Source organism: Mustela putorius, unplaced genomic scaffold (genome assembly GCF_011764305.1).
Source record: "Mustela putorius furo isolate JIRA1106 unplaced genomic scaffold, ASM1176430v1.1 tig00003949_pilon_pilon_pilon, whole genome shotgun sequence".
In the NCBI taxonomy this organism is placed as follows: domain Eukaryota; kingdom Metazoa; phylum Chordata; class Mammalia; order Carnivora; family Mustelidae; genus Mustela; species Mustela putorius.
The window spans coordinates 7,630,447-7,651,233 of record NW_025422093.1 but is presented as its reverse complement, the minus strand read 5'-3'; the positions used below and the strand labels follow the sequence as shown (position 1 = coordinate 7,651,233).

Here is a 20,787-nt window from a genome sequence, read left to right as displayed (position 1 = left end):
AGAAATATGCCGGTATCTGCAAAGCCTCTCCCAAAGAAAAGGCCAACTAGCTCAAAATATAAGTACTCTTGCGGTCAGAACAATTTCTCAGAGCTAAAGCCAACCTGAATCTAAGAAACTATCAGAACATACTAAATTAACACAATTTGATGGAACAACTAAATATCCTACTGGGGGGAAGGAAGAATCCATCTGCGTTCTGAACTACTACCCAGATAATTGGAGATTTAAAAAAAAAAAAAAACAAAAAAAAAACAAAAAAACACCGAAACTAATTGTGACCCAGGAAATTGGTCCCCAAAATGTTATATGAAATAACTTATTGTTTAAGTATATTGTTTAGTGTAAATCCCCCCTAAACAGCCCGGATGGATTGACCTGTGCTGAATGAATTAGACCTGGCAACCAAAGAAGCATTGATTTGCTTTTGATGACCAAGTTTTTAAATGGTTTCAGCACTTTCCAGAGCCTCCGGCGCCGCGGACAGCTGAGCAGGTTACCCGCCGCGAACCACAGATGGAGCGGTAATCTCCAAGTCCTCCCAATTCCCGCCCGTGTCCGGGAGGCCGAGGTGCTGTGCCTCCCGCGGCGGTCGCCCGGACTGACCCGGTGGTGCTGAACCTGGCGCGGCGGCGTAGAAGCAGCTAGCCCCGCGCGCTGCCTCCCGCCCGCCCCCGCAAGCCCTGGAGTACCCGGGGGCCCCGGCCGCGACCCTCCCGGGGGCGGCAGCGTGCACCAGCGAGGTACCTGGAGTCCTCTCTGCTCTCTGAGAAAGAGGGGACCACCCGGTCGCATTGCCCCCCAAGCCCCTCTCTGCCACCAGCTGCTGTCTCGGGAGTTCTGAGCCGGACCTGAGCACGGTCCTTCCTCCAGGACCCCTTTCTTTATATCTGTGTCTCCCTCTTCCACCTCCGCGCAAAATGCCCCCTGAGATTGCTGGGAAAACTTGCCCACCGCGGAGAAGCACCTTTCCATAGGGGCGGGTATCCAGGGCTGGGCACACGGAGGACGCTCAGCCCCCCGGTACACACCCTAAACCAGAAACCTGTTCCAAAGTGCTTGACCGCGGGTGACAGCGTCGCCGCCGCCGCCTCCCGCTCCGAGCCAGAGGAGTTTACTTCTCGCCTCTGGGAGGCGAGGCAGCGCGGGTGCCCGCCGAGCCTTGGCGCCCTCCCGCGAGCTCCAGCCCTTTACCTGGGTAGCGGCCTCGGCCGGGGCTCCGGGGCGCAGCTGCGGGCGCAGAGCCCCGGGCGAGCCGGGCGGGTGGTGCGGTGAGAACCGCGGCCGCTGCTCTCCCCTGCTGCTCGCGGCCTGCAGGAGGTATTTATCCGGGGGCCCGGGCCCGGCCCCGGCCCCTGCCGGAGTATTGGGCAATCGGTCCCGCTACGCGCGGCCCCGGGAGCCGCCGCCCTCTGCCCCCGCCGAGCCCCGCGCCGGCGGCGGCCGCGTGCAGGGAGAGAGGGAGCCGGCCCCCTCCTCGGGGCTCCACCTTCTCTTCCTCCTCCTCCTACTCCTTCCCGGGAAGTTCTTCCCCGCAGTTTGCCCCCTGCCTCTTTCCTTTGCGGGGCACCCTGGCCAGTCTGAACCGGTTGTGACTGCGCGGGTGGCTGGGGGAAGGAGGAGGAGGCGGAGGAGATGGAGGCGGAAAAGCGGGCGGTAGGGGCGCTGCTCCTGCTCTCGCGGCTCCGGCCCCCGCCCGGCCCCGGGCCACCAAGGCCTCGGGAGAGCGGGGCACCGCCGGCCAGGCGCCCTATCGGTGCGCACACGCGCGCGCCCCCCCGCGCCTCTGCGCCCTTGCCGCCCACCGCGTGCCCGCACCGGCTCGCCAAAGACCCAGTGTATTTGCGGAAGCCGGGGTCTAGCCGAGATGAGGGCAAGCCGCCTCCGGTCTCCTAGTCTCCTGGGGCCGCTGGGCGCCCTCCTGGCCAGAGCTGTATACCCAGCTGGCAGCGATCCCAGAGAACCGGGCACCAGAACTTTGTGGAGTCGGTGCTCCTGGGCAGTGAGGAGTGAGGATGCCAAGTGCTGTCCTTTGTGACAGCTCCATGGGAAAGGAGGGCGACCCTGCAGTGCGCACGGCTGCTGGGAGAGAGGGTGCATCTAAGTACAGTTCCGTCTGTGGGGCAGGCGCACTGCATTAACAGTACACCTGTCTGTGGCTGAAAGGTAATGGTCATGGGAGCTGAACTGGATGTGTGCTGAATCCCCACAGAGAGGCACTGCAGCAGATGGGGGACAGTTCCTAAGTACCAGGGGCTCACTGGTGAGGGGAACCCCTAAATTGATAGGTGCTTTCGGTGTATACATTTTTCTGGGAAAAAGCACCATGCCTTCCACCAGCTTCTCAAAGAGGCCTAGGGCCACTATTCATTACCGAGGTGAGAGTTCTCCTTATACCCTGAAGCCTCTGGTTCTGACCTAGGCCAAGACTCCACACTTTGCAAAGGTTTCTTTTCTGAAATCGAGATTAAGCTGCCTCACCTTCCTGAGCCTCTCTTTTCTCATCTTGGCTGCATGGTACGGTCTCCCCGAAATCCTGAGGACCCTGACAGCACATATCCAGTTTTCTTACTGATAGGAAAACAGTGGTTCATCCCCTTTGCGCCCCACCATTCCTTTTGGACCCAATTTACTGACTTTCAGGTTATGAGGAAGAGAATGGCCAGTGCTAGTTGATACAGGGTGTTTTGTTTTGTCCTAAGAGGGCGGAAGATGGGGGGGCGGGGAATGAAGTAACCGTGAGAATGAGAGGGGGGTGGCCCCAGGAATGGTTCTGGAAGGGAACACAGAGAGGTGATGCTGTCAATAAGATCATAAACATATTCCTGAGAAGGAGAGAAGATAGAATAAGGACTTCTCACTATGTTCTACTTTTGAGTTGGTTTTGGTTACTCAATGGTTCACTTTATAAGAATGTATTGACCTGCACATTGATCGCATGTGTCTTTTTCTCCATATGTTTTGATAAAAGATATTTTAGAAAGTTTTATCTTTGATTCAAATACCTTCTAACCACCAAAAAAAGTGTCATCTTGGTAGTTAGTTGGTTGAAGAAATCCATGTATATAAAATTATATTTTGAGGACAAGGAAAAATATTTGTGTTCTTGAAAATATTTGTTCACCAGTTGGTTTCTGAAGGTGCCTGTCCCTGTTCTCATCTCCACCAAGTTTTCCCAGAATTTTTTTTCCCTAAGATTTAATCCTTTATTTCTAGAGAGAACAAGCCCCAGCAGGAGGGGCAGAGGGAGAGAATTCCAAGCAGACCCCGTGCTGAGCATGGAGCCCCATGCGAGGCTTGATCCCAAGACCCTGAGATCACCACCTGAGTCGAAACCAAGAGGTGGTCACTTAGCCAGACTGCACTCTCCAGGGGCCCCTCCCAGATTTTTTTAAAGGAGAGTGTATGACCAGTACTCCCATGTCTGCTCAGGCCAGTCCATACCTATCAAGTAAGAACTGAAAATGAGCTCATTCTTACACACGGGAGCATGGTCCCAACTTTAGTGTAAGACTGGATCCCAAAGACTGGGTCCAAAACTCGCATGGCTGGGGGTCCAGGCTTCTACTGCAATGAACAGAGTGGGCAGAAGAAGCCCAGAGGACTTCAGGAGTTAGGAAGGTGGCTCTGGGAGCAGTGGATGCTGGCTTAGGGAATTGCTGCCATTACTAGAATGTAAGAATTGCCCCTACCCGCTTGTGAAGGTTCATTGTTCAGTCACACCTCAGCAGAGCAATTAGACATGCAAGAGAGCTCAGAAATCTAGCCCAACCCTGACACTTTACCCATGAGTGGAATTTGACCCAGAGAAGCTGGGGATGTTCTGATCTCACATGCTCCCACACTGCTCTCACAGTGCAGAGGAAGTGGAGAGCAGGTTGGCAAAGACAAGACCAAAACCACCTCCTTATCATCCAGAATTTTCGTCCCCATTGACTGGAAGAAGCAAGATTTGCTAGCGAGGTAAGGGTCAGATGAGTTTCAGTATTCTGGCTTTATAGCTGTGTGCAGGCCTTGCCCTTCGGGCCTCTCTTCGGCCCAGAAGCATATGTACTTGCAAGACAGAGTAAGAGAAAAAGACAGGTCATCAAATAAGCTGGATTTAATAAAACTCCCTTGGGAAGAACAAAAACCTGAATGTGCATTTAAAGAAAAATTGATATAAAGGCAGTACCCTGGACTGAGAAGTTGGTCCTTTGTCTTGCATTATTATTATTGTTCGGAGCACTTACTAAGAAGTTGGTGATTTGTGAGACAGCCTAAGGCCCACCCCCCACGTAGACCATTTGCTGATTTAATCATTTAGAGAAAAGACAGAGAAATTAACCCAAAATTGCTGTGCAGACCTCACACCAGCCAGGAAGCCAGAAATGCGGAGGGTGGATGGACGCATCAGGGGTCAGGGGAGGGTGGGACACTTGCACAACACCTGAGTCATCCGTCCAGAGCCTGCCCAGCTGAGCAGCCTTTCTTTCCTGACTTACTACAGCAGGACATGCTTCTCTTCTTTTGTACATGCTGCTCTTCCCCTGTTTATGAATGATGGCATAGCTACATAGACACTACATTTGAAAATAAAAATAAAGAAAATAGAGTTTTTTACAGCAGTTAGCTCAGATCTAGAGATCATTCTATGAATTCCATTTCATTCACTCACACTCTAACAGACAAAAGATGAAAAACAAAACTAGAAGTGGATAAGCCATTCTCTCACATACTTACAGAGATTTGTTTTTAAAGACACATTTTCAAATGTTAAAAATGACCTTAAAAAACATACTGCATCATATTTTTACTTGTAATTCTCCAAAATATTGTTTCTTCTGTTTCTTGCCTTTACTTTCATCCCATTATTGGGCTCAAATGGTTTTTAATCTTAGGGGAGGGATAAAGAGGGATGAATGCTGTTCTTTGAGTGCCTGGTAATTGCCAAGAACTATGCAATCTCATAGAGTTACGTATTGCTATCTTTGTTTTACAGGTGAGAAAACTGGAATTCAGAAGCTGAGTTACTGGCTTGGTTGGTAAGTGATGAAGTAGGACTCAGGCCCTGGTCTGGCTGGTTATTAAACCTGTGCCTTTCCCACTCTACCTTATGAAAATGATCCAAGGCTGGTAAGAGCTGACATTGTGGACCGTCAGCTCACTAAACTCACTACAATCCACAGTGGACCGAAGTACGCGCTATTATAATCATCCACGTTGGCTGCTAATGAAAATGAACCAGAGAGAAGTTAAATAATTTGCCTCTAATCACACAGTGAATGACAGTAGGGCTGGAGTTTTAATCTAGGCATCCATGCTCTGAACCACTACTCTCTATCTTCATGGAAGTGGAAATCAGAAATGTAAAACTACATAGAATGTGTGTCCTTCTCTGTGTGTGTGTGTGTGTGTGTGTGTACACGTTCCACTCTACAGCCTTCTGACCTGCTTTGCCTGGTTTCAAGGCCATAAAAAAAAATTACATTTTTATAGGTACCAGTTTCCAGAGCACCCAGTTTATATCCACATATGGGACTCCAGACATCTATGATGTACTCATTGTTTGCACAGGGCAACAATAAAATCCTGAAGGCAGGTACCTGGTCTGTCCTGTTCATCACTGCTCCCTAGGGCACAGTGACAGCAGTAGGGAAGCACTTTGCTTAATGAACTTTTGCTGATGAGTGAGTGGCCAAATGAGCCGTGAATGCATGAATACATGCTCAAACTGTTGGTGGCTTTTTTGCTGCAACAGTGCCCGTACTCTGCCAAGCTCTATTCTATTACTTTTTTTAACTGAAGAATGATCGACATGCAATATTATGTTAGCTTCAGGTGTACAACATAATGATTCAGTATTTACATACAAGTATGAGAGGGTCACCATAATAAGTCTAGTTACCATCTGACACTATATGAAGTTGTTACAATATTGTAACAACTATACTATACCTTAAATCTCCATGTCTTATTTATTTTATAACTGGAAGATTGTACCTCTGAACCCCCTTACCGATTTCATCCACCACCTCCCTCCCCTCTGGCAACCATCAGTTTGTTCTCTGGATCTATGAGTCTGTTACTGTTTTATTTTTTTTTTTTGTCTGTTTTGTTTTTAGATTATACATGTAAGTGAAGTCATATGGTATTTGGTTTTTTCTGTATAACTTCTTTCACTTAGCATGCTACCCTCTAGTTTCTTCCATGTGGTCGCAAATGGCAAGACCTCATTCTTTTTTATGGCTTGGTAATATTCCATTGTGTATATACATGCCACGTCTTCTTTTTTTTTTTTTTAAGATTTTATTTATTTATTTGACAGAGAGAAATCACAAGTAGATGGAGAGGCAGGCAGAGAGAGAGAGAGGGAAGCAGGCTCCCTGCTGAGCAGAGAGCCCGATGCGGCACTCGATCCCAGGACCCTGAGATCATGACCTGAGCCGAAGGCAGCGGCTTAACCCACTGAGCCACCCAGGCGCCCACATGCCACGTCTTCTTGATCCATTCACCTATTGATGGACACTTAGGTTACTGCTATATCTTGGCTATTGTAAATAATACTGTGGTGAACACAGGGATATCAATAGATAGATATTTCTTTTTAAATTAGAGTTTCCATTTTATAGATGGGAAACTAAGGCCCCATTAGGTTCAGTGAACTCCCAAAGTCAGAAGGCAACAAAGCAGCAGAGATGGAAGCAGACAGGCAGTGGGAATGCAGAGACCACGCTTGTGAGATGAGACTGTATGGCTTCTGCCTTTCTCCTGTTCACAGCACTAGCTCAGGATCCAGCACCGCGCTTGTGCGTAGGAGAGTCTCCAGAACTATACTGAAGGAGGGAAGGAGAGAACTCCCTCATGTGTCCGGGACAGTTTCAGACTATTTCTTACATTTTAATTGACTCACAGAATCGTGTCTGTTACAAATTCAGGTTGTATGATTTATGATGTAATCTTATTGGATAATAGATCACCAGAAAAGGCTTTAATCCCAAAGGCAGGCTGTCAGGTTCAAATGTACCAATGAATTCAATGTCTTTTTTTGAAAACACAGGTGGAATTGATTAATGTTGTTTTAAAATAAACCTAAGGCCACTGAACTGAACCTTTTTGTGAAACAGAGCCTATTTTGTTCATGGGGTTCTGCCTTGATATCTGACTTACGTGCTGTGTGTTTCAGACAGCCGGGAACAAAGTTTCCGCCCCCAGGTGGGAAGTTTTAGTCTTCCCTTCCTCACCACATGATGGAGGTGAGAATGCCTGACCTCTACTCTGTGCACAGGGTCTATGTGGTCCAAGACCGTGGACAATCCAACCAGTTTACCACATGGTCTCAGTGAGTAAACATTCGGGGTTTTGGGGTTTGAAAAATGGTCACCTCTTTTGGCTTGTTGAGCCTGATTTCAAACATGGTAGCTAACCTATGAAACTCGAAGTTATAAAGAAAAAAATACACCCTTGAGGGACGAAAGTGTACAGTCAACCAAGTTCTGTAAGAGTTTGGGCATAGGCGGGAAAAGTGCGGGTGGGATCAGCCCAACAGCGCGAGCAGACTGTTCCCACCATCCCAGGCGTGCTCACGTGGGAAGGTGTGCTCGGCTCTCGCCCTCCTACCCACACCCTGGACAGCTTCTTCAACTTTCCATCTGAGTACTTGGCAGTTGTTCCAAACCACAGGCAAAACAGCCAACTGTACAGCTGAAATGTGCTTGAAGTCCTCTGCTTTATTTTAAAGGTGTGAATCCTATTTTCTACTCAATAGCCGTAAATGTTTTAATATCATAACAATATTTAATATTTACAATAATCTATTTATGGCAACTTACCTATGTTCCATTAATGGTGTTTAATATTCATTTTAAAATCGAATAATTGAACATTTAATATTAATAATTAAATATAAAAATAGTTCACATTTTTAAGTGATTTATATATAAGAGTGTATTAGTCAAGATCCAGGCAGGAAACAGAAGACATCTCAGATAATTAAGTGAAGGAATCTTAAGGGAAATAATTTTAGCACTGTGGGCAGGGTTAAAGGCATAAACAAGAGGCATCCAAAGACCAGACAGTGGGATGTGATTGCTGCTGCTGGGCCTTAAGTAACAAAGAGAAGACCTAGTGTTACCAGTACCTAGGAAAGCAGAGCTTGCAAAGGATGGACCCCACCCCCTGACACCCCCCCCCCACCAAAGGGAGCTGGAATTGAGAGGAGACATAGTCTGAGTGTCAGAGACAAAGTGCCAAGACGAGTGTGGAGAGAATACCCCTGCCACTCTCTGCTTGCACGCCTCTCAATGGTGCTCACCATTGGCCAAAGCCAAGGTGAAGCCATGCACCAAGAACCCCACAAGTGGTCAGCCTCCTGGGTCCAGAGCAGGACAAAGAAGGGCAGAAACTGAATTGAATGGGAGAAACTGGCAAATGGAGATGACCAGAACTACTAGGGGCTGTGCTAAGCACTTAAGAATATTATTTCTCCTATTTTATAGATGGAAAAAAAGAAGTAGTGAAGTTTAAATCCAGACTGTCTAACTCTGGCATTCTGTGCTCTTAACTGCTACACTCTTTAACTAAGCTGTATTTAAAATAATGTTTTAAAATTACTATCTATTTTAAAAAAAAATAAAAGCTTAACAGTAAAACAAATGCTATCTATTTGTTGTAAGACTTAGTGATCACCACCCTTATTCTGATAAATTTATCTTAATCTCATCAGCAATTTACCTGATGGTTAGTCTCTTGCAATTTATGTCGATTCTATGATCTACAACTTGCAATCTGTTTTCTGAAATCTGTTGTCCATAACACAAAACCTCATGCATGAACTACAAAATATATTGTCAATTCTTATTTATTCTTATTTACTCACTCATCAAAAATTCTTAATCATTTATTTTGCCCCAGGCATTTCACAAAACAAAGGGTCCTACTATCTAGGAGGGAATACTGACAGGTAAATAGTAAGGAGAATGTGCTAAGTACCTCCGTTAAGGTACCCATGCTGCATTAAGGGAACACAGAAACAGAAACACAGCTTGGGTAGAGAAGGAGGCATCCCAAGACAGAGGTAAGAGCATTTAAAAGGTCTTTACGTTTACAAAGTCTTAATGGCATGAAAGCTTCTTCTGTTAAGGACTACACTGAGAACTACAGTGGATAATTACAAAGGATTAAGGGTAAGCATATTTGTGGGAAGTAGAAAGTAAACAGCAACAGAGCTTTTAACTGAAAGCAGTAGTTCCCATCTCTTGGCAGGATTGCATAAATGGAGAACCCAAGTGGACATGAGTCCACTTAGAGATCTAGTTGGCAGGGACTCATAGTCTCATCAGCAAATGAATGGGCTCTATTTTCTCCCTCCTTGCCAGATTCTATTCAAGATTCAGAGTTCCAGAGGAAAGGTAAAACGGACATTGGCTTGGGCAAGATAACCATCTCTCAACTAGGGGCACATGGAGAAGCACTCCATGGAGTTACCCACAGCAGAAGATTCTCCAAAAGCAAATTGGATTGCTGACTAGCCAAAACACAACAAATGTCTTCTCCAATGGGTTAGACCATGCGAGTTCTTGTCTCCATATGAAGGCTTTATCTGGGAAATAAAGAGGAAGCACTGAAGGATTCTAAACAGAAGGGTGACATGGTTAGATTTGTGTTTCAACATGATCAATCTTTGAAACCACTGAAGGGTAGACTGAGAGAGAGAGACTAGTTAGGAGGCTGATTAAACAGTTGAGGAAAAAAACTTAGGAAGTTGTAAAACCTATGAGATTATGAAAGGAGAAGGGGACCAATTTGAGAGATTAAGAAGTACCACATGAGGATTGGTAAAAGGAAAGGCTATTGTGGCCTCCAGTTTTCCCCTAAGAGCTTTATAGGGAATTGTTGGAAAATTAGGGACACTAATAGGAAAATAAAGGGACACCCTGAAAGACCCTCATGTAATAGGCCAAATTTCAAATATTATATTCATTGCTCCAATAAAACATGAAAAGTTTCCCAAAACTCCAGATCTAAAATATGTCTCCGAGATTTATTTTGCCATTTGAAATGGTACAAAATTCTTTGATCATATTCAAGTTTTCTAATTCTTGGTTTGGATAATGTGGTCGAAGATAGCTTTGTAACCTTGATGAGGTTCCTTATCCTTCCTGTGCCTGTTCCCTCATCTGAAAATGAGTAGAATAATCTCATATGGTAGTTAGCCTTAAAACCAAGAAGACTTGAATCTTTCCTCCGGTGTCGACATGGGTCTATGCTCTGTCAACTATGGTCTTAATGAACTCAAGGGCTGAATCCTGGCTTAGGTGTAATTCTTGGGAAGGCTGTTAGGTGAACTTTTCTTTGGCTGGCCAAGATTATTTTTCAACAGATTCTTTAGCCAATAGTGTTACAATATACCACCAGATAAGCCAAGAAATTAATATTGCTGTGGGGTGAATAAAGAAACACCTATTGGAATTCTCGTCATGCTGACAACGCTGCAGTAGATCTGACTCCCTATGTGCAGCCCAAATAGTATATGTTGGAGAAAGTAAGCTAATGAATATCAAAAGCCAAAAATTCAATCTGCGAAGGGTCTGCTTGTGGAAAATGAACTATAGGAATCATTTATAGAGCACCTGTGTGGCTCAGTCATTAAGCATCTGCCTTCAGCTCAGGTTGTCATCCCAGGGTCCTGGGATCAAGCCCCACCTCGAGCTTCCTGCTCAGTGGGGAGTCTGCTTCTCCCTTTGCTCTTCCTCCCTGCCCATGATCACTGTCTTTCTCCTACGATCTATCTCTCAAATAAATAAATAAAACCTTAAAAAAAAAAGAATCAATTACACTACAGAGTATTCCTCCAACCACATAACTAATAAAGTGAACCTTCTGAAGTAGAAAGCAGAGAGGAACTATCCAACACCTAGAACATGCCTGGCTTAGAGTAGGTATCCAATGAATAGTAATCAAATAAATCTAACCTCCGTCAGTGAAAAAGTATCTCATGCTAACTTGGGTTTTTTTTTAACTGGACCTAAAGTACTTAAAGAAAATGTCAGGAATTTTTTTTTTTAAAGATTTTATTTATTTATTTGACAGAGAGAAATCACAAGTAGTCGGAGAGGCAGACAGAGAGAGAGAGAGGGAAGCAGGCTCCCTGCTGAGCAGAGAGCCCGATGCGGCACTCGATCCCAGGACCCTGAGATCATGACCTGAGCCGAAGGCAGCGGCTTAACCCACTGAGCCACCCAGGCGCCCCAGGAATTTTTTATGTAATTAATTTTTGAAATGAAATGGATAATAAGGAACACAGATAACAAGTTGTGATTGCAGATAGCATAAAATAGAGATTTAAAGAAATTTATTAAAGGTTTTAAAACTCAAATCTAGAGGAAAGGGCAGATGCTTTCATCTTTAGCCCTTATTTCATGATCCACCTATTTAATATTTGAAATCCTACGGATTATCAAGGTAACAAAAGTGTTCTCTAGGGGCACATGGATGGCTCAGTTGGTTAAGCCTCTGACTCTTGATTTTGGTTCAGGTCATGATCTCAAAGTCATGGAATTGAGCCTGACGCTTTGGATTATCTCCCTCTCTCTCTCTGCACCTCCCTCCCCTCCACCCCACTCACACTCTTTCCCTCAAATAGAATTAAAAAATAAATAAATAAAATTTAAAAAAATATATATATATACATATATATGTATAAGTATATATATCTTTTAAATGTTCTTTCTGTCCCTAGAGATCAAAAGAAAACCTTTTCAAAAACTTAGATGTGGGGCAGCTCCTCTGTGAAATAGTCTGGCAGTTCCTCAAAAGTTTAAAATTTAAAAAAAGTTTAAAAGTAGAGTCATCATACAACCCAGTAATTCCACAAACTGGTAAATATCCAAAATAAATGAAAACATATGCTTTCACACACAAAAGAATGTATACATGAGTGTTCCTAAAAGTACCATTCATCATTGCCAAAAAATGGAAATAATCCAAACGTCCATCAACTGATGAGTAGGTAACTAAATGGTGATGTATCCATGTAATGGATGACCATAAAGAAGCCAATACAAAATATTATATATTGGATGATTCTAGTTCTATTAAATGCCCAGAAGAGGAGATCTATAGAGACAGAGAGTGGGTCAGTAGTTGCCTGGGGCTGCTGGGGGAGGGGTCATTGGGAGCAGCTGGGAATAACTACTGATGGGTGCTCGTGGGGTTTCTCTTTAGGGTGGTGAACATGTTCTAAAATTAATTGTGCTGATGGTTACTCAGCTCGGTAAATATACTAAAAATGACAGAATTGTACACATTGTTGATGAACTGTATGGTATATGAATTATAATAATAAAGCTGTTATTTAAAAAACCACAGCAGATACAATTTTTGCTCTGCATGTGGTTTTTAAAAAGCTGTCCTAAAAACGTGACTTTTAAAGTTAACGAGTCAAGCAATGAAGCTCCCTCACATTGCAACAAGTTAGGGGCCAGTTATGGTCAGCCTGGAGTAACCATGGAAAAATCACAATCTTCAGAGAGGGTTGGTTGTCTGCTCAATATTTATTGAGAGTGTGCCAATACAAAGGACACAGAACATGAGCTATGCTCACGTTCTTTCTCCAGTTTGCCATGAGAAAGTTTCAGTAACCATCCAGGTTATGCAACAAATATTAAAGAAGTCATATAGAAGCTGATTTTTATCAATGCTAAAAAAAACTCTCCCTACTTGTTCACTGATCTGTAGTCACACTGGCCTTCGTAATGTTTTTGCTGAGCTCGGCCTACCTCAGGGCCTTTGTACATACTGTTCTCTGTACCTGAAGTCCTAACGCTCAGGCTGCTCATCAGTCGAGGCTCTGCTCCAATGTTGCTTTCTCGGGAAACATTTCTTAGATCCTCTGAGCTAAAGTAGTCTTATCCCACATAAACTCTCTCTTTCATTGCTTTGTTTTATTTCCTTCACAGCATTTAGAACTATCCAAAATTCTCATGACTTTATCAGCCTGTTGTCTGCCTCCCCCATCAGAAGGCAAGCTCTGCGAGGACAGAACCTGTAATCTTGCCCCGTGCCTACAGCACTACCAGACAGGCAATGAGTGCTTGTTAAATATTTATTGAGCAAATGATCTCCATAGTGCAAGTTATAATCAACTTCGTAAACAACACCCAAAGGTCAGTCTCTGTGCCTTGAGATCACACCAGTCGAGGGACACTGACCATCCAGAGAACAGTCTGTAGCTAGCTCCTGGCTGAAAGGGCAGATGCCCAGGCTGGAAACCCAGTTGGCCCTCAAGGACTTCCCGTGCTCTCTCACTAATCTCTCACCATCATTCCCGGTCGGAAGGCAGAGCACACTCAAGGGGCCTTTCCTGTAGGTTTATAAATAAGTCTGTGCTCATGGCTGATCCCAGACTGGCCTACATGGCAACACGCCCTCAGTTTGCTCAGTTAGTAGGACTGCTCCCCGTCAGGTTAGCAAATAACCATCGCGCGGAGAGCAGCCCAGAACAAAAACCTGTTCTGCGTCCTCACACAAACACCACACGTTGAAGATTCTCTCCCAAACCTCGGTCCCAGTCTCTACGGCAGTAGTCCACCCCGGTCCTACCCTGGAGCGCTAACTCAGAGGGGCTACCTGGCTTATTGTTTTTTGTAAGTCATTTCAGTCAAGTAAACACTGAAGTTAATGCGTAAACTGTAGAATGCTTATCACTCAAAAGATGCTAGTATTAAGCCCAGGCAATTGGCACATTTACCAAGGTGTCCCTTGTGAGTTCTTTGGGGACAGATTGCTCAAAATAGTATTTGAGATTTTTCAATTATTAAGAAATTGACATGAAATAATTTTATAGACACAATTTCTATTTCTTTGTGTACCAAATGCAGCACAATAATCCAAGACTTCCTTTTTATAAAGACTGACTTCATATTTGATAACATGCAGCAATGGGACTCAATGACCAGAGAGTACATATGCCCTTTTATTATAGACAGAAGCCTTAGAAAGACCAGCGCCCGTAAGGTGAATAGTCATCACATTGCAAGGTGTCACAATACAATAGGTTATATGCGACAGGTTGCCTCCCTCAGCGTAGGATTAGACTGCTTCATTTAGTCAAACTTCTTGCCCTTCCAAGCAAAAAGCCAGTGAGGAAATTAACCTCTATGACTTGATGTGAAGATAACTGCATGGTCAAGAACAGGGTTCTGGAGGCAGATCATTTTGCATCGAGGGTCTGGGTTCTCTCACTTTCAGCGGTGTGACCACCGTCAGGATGTCCTGTGCGAACTTGGCCATCGTACTTAATTCCTCTGAGGGGGCATCTCTTCATCTGCAGAGTGGAAATACCTCATAGATCTCTCAGTACAAATTAAATTGCATAATGTATGCAAAACATTTAGCACAGCCCATTCCAACTTCAGGTTTTGCCATTGATGAGTTAGGAGGATTCTAGCAAGTAACTTCTGACGTCTCTCTGAAGTTCTCCAAGGACTGCAGAACTGGGAAAGGTGCAAGGGCACTTGAGTTGATACCGAGATTATGAAATTGACAGCGTGTAGACACATGAGCTCAGGCATGGCCAGACGATTCATACCTATTAGTGGCAAGTTAAAAAAAAAAACATCACCCAGTTCAGCTGGAGGGTTGACTATAACAGTGCCTGTGGATGTTAAGTTCTACGAAACTCCACAGAAATTCATCCAAGAAAACACACGTTACCTAATCCGGGCTGCAGACCTGCATCCGTGCAGTGGATATGGTTGCCATTTAGAAGAACAATCCGTTTCCAGTTCTCCTAAAAGGAGTCATGGGTCCCTTACCTCCCAGAGCTATTCCTGTTTTCTTGATGTTTATGAAGTCTTAGATTTATATAACTGTTTTCTGTAACGCATTTCTGTGTGTTTCCATTCAGTTCGTTTAAAATTCACAATATTTCTACATGTTCTGCAAAGCAGGTAGTATTTATGCCATTTTCGGTATTTCTTCATTCTGTTCATTCTGTCCCATTTTAATGCAGGAGGAGTATGAGACCCAGAGAGGTTAAGCAATTTGCCCAGAGGTCACGTTATCTGTCCACTAGCCAGACAGTAGGAACACTTAGTCCAGTAAGCTTCCTTCCACGTAAGTGTTTCTCCAACTGTAGCATGCATATGAATCACTAGGGATCTGGTTACAGTGCAGCTTCTGAATTCAGTAGGTCTGCGGGGAAGCTAGGGTTCTGCATGTCTAACAGGATCCCGGGACTCTGCTGCTGGAGAACGTCCTCCACAACACCACACCCTCCCAGGCATATTCTGTCTACTACTCACCCCATGGCAATTGAACCCTTTGGGTATCCATTCACCTCCACCCCCACTGGACTTTGAGCTCCCTGGGAGCAGGAAAAGTATGCTTTGTTCACTACTTTGCCCAGGTTATTCAATACCATGAATTATTCAATACCATGAAAAATATTCAATGAGTATTTTTGAAGAGTGAAAAAAAAAAAAAAAGATATATTTCTGATTATAAAGCCAGGACTCTACTTATTGCAAGAAGATATTTACCAGTGTTTCTTTGTTGTCGCAAGTCATACTGTACCTAGCAGTAATTGCCAGGTCCCAAAATAACATCCCCAAAGGAGGCCTGCACTGTCAACAGGTTTAGACCTACACCTCGCCCAGAACTCTGCTGGGCCCAGTGGCAAACAGTCACACTCGCAGGGAATGGGTTAATGTGAGGTCATTCTGAGAGCAAGGGGGGCATATAGGACAGGCGGTTGACTGAGACCCACTAACATTCAGCTTGAAGGAAGCCAAGTCACCTGTGCTTCTCCCTGAGGATGCTGATAACACCAGTCTGTCACAGTTTTCTGTTTTCCATACACCAAGAACTATGCTAAGCGTTTTGCATGCTCATTTCATCCTCTCTAAAAACCTGGGACACAGGCACTTGTTTTATAGGTCAGGGAGGGGAGACGCAGGGTTATTAAACTGTAGGAGGCATAGCCCAGATTTGGACACACGTAATCTGGCTTCATAGTCAGTGCTTCTAACCACACTGTCTACTGCCTGGAAGCAGACAGGGTGGAAGAAAAACAATTTCTAGAAGATGGAGTGACTTTGCTCTCCTGTCAGTAACCTGATAATATAGGCCCCAACAAATCCCAAATACAGGGAAGTGGGGAGAAACCTGTTATACATCAACAGGACATGACATTTTTTTTTTTAAGATTTTATTTATTTATTTGAGAGAGAATGAGTGAGAGAGAGCATGAGAGAGGAGAAGGTCAGAGGGAGAAGCAGACTCCTCAAGGTGCTGGGAGCTCGATGCGGGACTCGATCCTGGAAGTCCGGGCTCATAACCTGAGCCCAAGGCAGTCGCTCAACCAACTGAGCCACCCAGGCACCCAGGACGTGACTCTTATATCCAAAAGGAAGGGTGTGAATGTATAGTGTAGAAAAAGTAGGATTTTCTGTTACAGCAAGTGTGCAAGGAGTTTGACTCTGCTTGGCTTATGGTTAAATACACAACACCACTGAAAGGTTAAGTAAGAGTCAGTTAAGTAATAAGTCTCAAAGGTCCCAGATTCCTTTCACACTTCATTAGGCCTCTTATGAAAGCTTGCATTAATGACTGGGCCAAATCTGAGAAAATGGTCATCACATGGAGGAAATCAGAATTTGGTGAAGCATGTGTGTCCAATGTAAAAAGTCAGAAAGTCTAAAGGACAGAGTGACCTTTGCTTTTCAGAAGCTTAAAAAGCAGAAGTTCAACAGTTATATTTTAACACTGTCAGAAAATGAGGAAATCAAGAAAACAAGTAAAGAGAATGCATTGTCAAGCAGGGTAATTGATGTCTCTTTCATAAAAGATTTTTAAATGCAGAATAAGAAAATAAATAGTGGTGATATAAAAGTACAGCCCTAAGGAGCACCTGGGTGGCTCAGTAGGGTAAAGCCTCTAAAGCAAGGAGCCTGCTTCCCCCTCTCTCTCAGCCTGCCTCTCTCTCTGCCTACTTGTGATCTCTTTTTGCCAAATAAATAAATAAAATCTTAAAAAAAAAAAATACAACCCTAAAGACTTAACTAAAACATTGTGAGAAGAAGCTGAGCTCTGCAGATTGGTTTTTAATCACACTCGTCTTCTTATTTACCTTTGGATTGCGAAGGCCCAAGACCTGGTTCTGGTCACTTCCTCTTTTTAGTCTCACGCTAGCATATTTCTCCCCAACATCCCATTTTTCCTTCTGTAAAATGAGGGCAACAAAGCTGTCTCCTAGAATTTTGTGAGCCTTACATTAAATGACATACGGGAAGCCTTTAGACCCAAATAGAAAATCGACACGTTGCTCCTGTTTTCTCTCCTCTCTTGTAACTTCTGTTTTCTTAAAAGAATCTCTTTATGGTATTTCTATTCCTAACTTTAAGTTCTTGTTGATAGAAACATAAAATTGTCCAGGGTTTGGAAAAACATACCTACCTCCACACAGATGAGATAAGTGTATAAGAAAATGAGTATAACTTACTGGCATATCGTATGGAAAGATTGTCATATGTTAAGCTTGGTGTGTTAAAAATAGAACCATATAAAATTTCACATAGTTATGCATCCTGAAAAAAAATCACCCATACTTACACTTATAAATTTTAGTCAATATACCAAATTACAATCATATTAAAAAGTCAAGAAGTTTTATAAGTCAATAGTGTAGATTTCTGGGGAAAAAAAAACATGAATTTTTATAATGCTTTATAAACCTTAAGGTACTAAGCAATACACGGTATTGTTTTGATTGTAATGTCCTTTTGGCTTCTAGAATATTAGCAAATTAAAATCACTCAAAAAATTAAACTACAAATTTTATTCAGTGGAATTAATGTGAAATTTACATGTGAAGCAAGGGAATTCAGTTCTTTAGGAAGTTATAATGACATATATAATAGACATAAAGTCAACAAAGATAACAAACAAAATTTTTAGAAGTCTTCCAAGAATTTCATCTTCTGGACTTGCAGGAATAGTAGTAGACATTAATATCCAGTTTTTACACATCATATCCAGAATGCTCTTGCTCCCTGATGGGGGAAAAGAGAAAAGTATCCTGAAATAAACGTATTTATAATCCTGATTTTTTAACTTCAGTGGAATAGTTGCACTGTAAAAAATAGTGATGAGGGAACATCTGTACACATCTGTAACCTACCAATAAACTAAAATACTTTTCCCCCTAATTAATTAAAACATTTTCTACACACTCATTTTGACCACTTTATGTCATAATCAGACATTTTTCTACATGTCAAATATGCCTTTCTTTCTAAAAAGGGACAGCTTGGGGCACTTGGGTGGCTCAGTCGGTTAAGCTTCTGCCTTAGACTCAGGTCATGATCCTGGGGTCCTGGGATTGAGCCCTGCATAGGGCTCCCTGCTCAGCAGGGAGTCTGCTTCTTTCTCTGCCGGCTGATCCCCCCTGTTTGTGTGCTCTTGCTCTATCTCTCTTTGCCAAATAAATGTACAAAATCTTAAAAAAAAAAAAAAAAGGAAGAAAAAGAAACAGTTCAAGGGACTAGCAGAATGGCCATTCTCTTGTCATGTTATCATGTAATTAGTTTTGTATGAAATCTTATCTACAAAGTTATTTACCATCATTTCTACTGGCATCAGTGAAATTGCCATTCTTCCCACCTATATGGGTGGCATCACCAGGAAATGAGAATTAGAAGACACAGAAAAAGGCAGGTGACAAAATGTTTTTTTAATTAAGCAACAAAAGGTCTTTTTCATTGTCCTGATCTTTCCTCAAGATCCTCTCTCTCATTATTTTGGTCACTTAACAAGATATCAAACATTTAATTTCCTCCACATTTCTGTGTTAATCAGATAGTTTTTACAAACAAGAGCAATTTCAAAAAATATTACGGAATTTTAAAAGGTATTAATGTGAGTTCAGCACACTGTTGGAACATTTTACCAAATGAACGCCTGTCAGGGAGGGCGTTTAGAACCGTTCTGAATTCCTTTTTCAGGAATGCAAGGTCAAATAAATCAAGCAGTTTTCAAAGACTTGCATCAGAGTTCCTTTTATACACTCAAAAGGAGTGTCAATACTTTTTAAAAGTGGCAATGTTGGAGTAGAAGAATACTTTTTGCTATTTTCACTCAAAAACCAAAAAGGCAGGTTGAGTTGTAAGAGAGAGGACTAGACGAGGTTTCTACGGTATTGTCTTCTCCCATTTCAGCAATCTGGTTTAAGTTCTGTAATAACTAGCCCCGATCCTGGAGGAGGGAATGACATGCCCCAAACTACGCAGCAGTCACTGGCAAAGTAAACACCTAGAATTTCCCTGACATCCAAAGATTCCTTTCACCTATGTTTCAGAAGCAATGGGTGAGAAGAATATACGAGTTTGTAAAGTGATTTTTTCATTCCTATGGCCTCCAGCTTGTGTTTCTTTCATCTGTGCTCTGAAGGACACTTTTACTTTCCTCCAACAACAGCAAGAGACTGAGATAGGAAGTTTGGAAAAGACCAGGTAGCGGGTGGGGACTGATGAGTGAGTAGAAACCCATTTCTCACCTGACTTGATCCCAGGTAATGGTAGATAACCCCACTCCTGGGGTTCACTCCGCAAGCTCTTGCTTGAACAAAGTGCATTCAGCGCAGGTGGTCTCTTAGCAACCTTGGTCCCTGTGTCAAAGCACATTGAAAGGTTTTAGTAGATAGTGAGGTAGTGTACAAAGTAGAGGGGCAGGGAGCCTGCTTGGAGAAACTTCTAAAAGAAGTCAGGAAGATGTCAAAGGTCAGACTTCGGAAAATATGACACTTTAATTTTAATTTATCACAGATTTGTGCAGCTAAACAGTAAAACTTTAACAGAAAGGTTAAGCTGAATTTTAAGGTTTTCCTGGCAGGGAAAACATTCACTGTATCTTTTAAACATTTCTCTCTCTGATTAAACATTTCTCTCTCTGAGAAATGTTTAAAGATATTAAACATTTCTCTCTCTGAGAAATGTTTAAAGATACATACATTTGCAACTAGTAAGTAAATTCTAAAGACCTAATTCCCATTACAGTGATTATAGATAATAAAACTGTATTATAATATTAAACTTGCTAAAAGACTAGGTTTTAATTGTTTTCAACACAAGAAGAGATGATAATTATGTGGTATGATATAGGTATTGGCTAATACTACTACGGCAATCATACTGTACAACACAACCAAAAAATTCCCTAAGAGTTGTTTTAAATATAATTGCTTCAATACCTTCTATGACAATGAACAAAACGCCACTGTCTACATAAGACCATAGTTCATGTGACTGTATGTCTGCTATAAATTCTATAAGTTTTAGGACTTTGTACCACTTTTATGAACAAATTAAAAAGTGCAGGAGTAAATTTATTACAAAAGACCAGGCTACAAAATTAAGGTACCAATGGAAGATTATTTATCCAATAAAATGATGGTTATTATAACTACAAAATAATAAAAACACTACTTAGAAAATTATGTTTAGGGGTACCTGAGTGGCTCAGCAGACTGAGGCTCTGCCTTCGGCTCAAGTCATGATCTCAGGGTCCTGGGATTGAGCCCCACGTCAGGCTCTCTGCTCAGCAGGGAGCCTGCTTCCCCCTCTCTCCCCCTGCCGCTCTGCCTGCTTGTGATCTCTCTCTCTCTGTGTTAAATAAATAATAAATAAAATCTTAAAAAAAGAAAAGAAAATTATGTTTAATATTTAAATATGATTGAAACCCATACCTTATGACCACCCATACACTCCAAAGTACATACGAGATACATGAATATCCGCATTAGGGCACCCA

The 20,787-nt window shown here is 43.0% G+C and overlaps 2 protein-coding genes across 3 annotated transcripts in view; both read right to left on the bottom strand.

The window, feature by feature from the left end:
• The window catches only part of SLC16A9 (solute carrier family 16 member 9), a 54,099-nt gene extending 52,816 nt beyond the window's left edge, over positions 1–1,283 (bottom strand). For both annotated transcript variants that reach the window (XM_004765659.3, XM_013063056.2), the window contains exon 1: positions 1,195–1,283. The gene's annotated coding sequence lies outside the window, so the exon portion shown is untranslated. The remainder of the gene's footprint in view (positions 1–1,194) is intronic.
• Positions 1,284–17,796: 16,513 nt separating this feature from the next.
• On the bottom strand, positions 17,797–19,766 carry MRLN (myoregulin). The gene is made up of 2 exons (XM_013063050.2): positions 19,535–19,766; positions 17,797–18,032 (listed from the first exon to the last, which is right to left on the bottom strand). Exons 1-2 carry the CDS (start codon positions 19,659–19,661, stop codon positions 17,872–17,874), a joined length of 288 nt encoding a protein of 95 aa, XP_012918504.1. The 5' UTR covers positions 19,662–19,766; the 3' UTR covers positions 17,797–17,871.
• Between the last annotated feature and the right edge of the window lie 1,021 nt (positions 19,767–20,787).

Bases quoted from the DNA above. Each gene is read 5' to 3' on its own strand.
- MRLN (XM_013063050.2), bottom strand. From the start codon at position 19,661: ATGTGCTTTGACACAGGGACCAAGGTTGCTAAGAGACCACCTGCGCTG. The intron at 18,033-19,534 runs GTGAGAAATGGG...TTCCCCCATCAG, and splicing joins ATTACCTGGGATCAAGTCAG to GGAGCAAGAGCATTCTGGAT.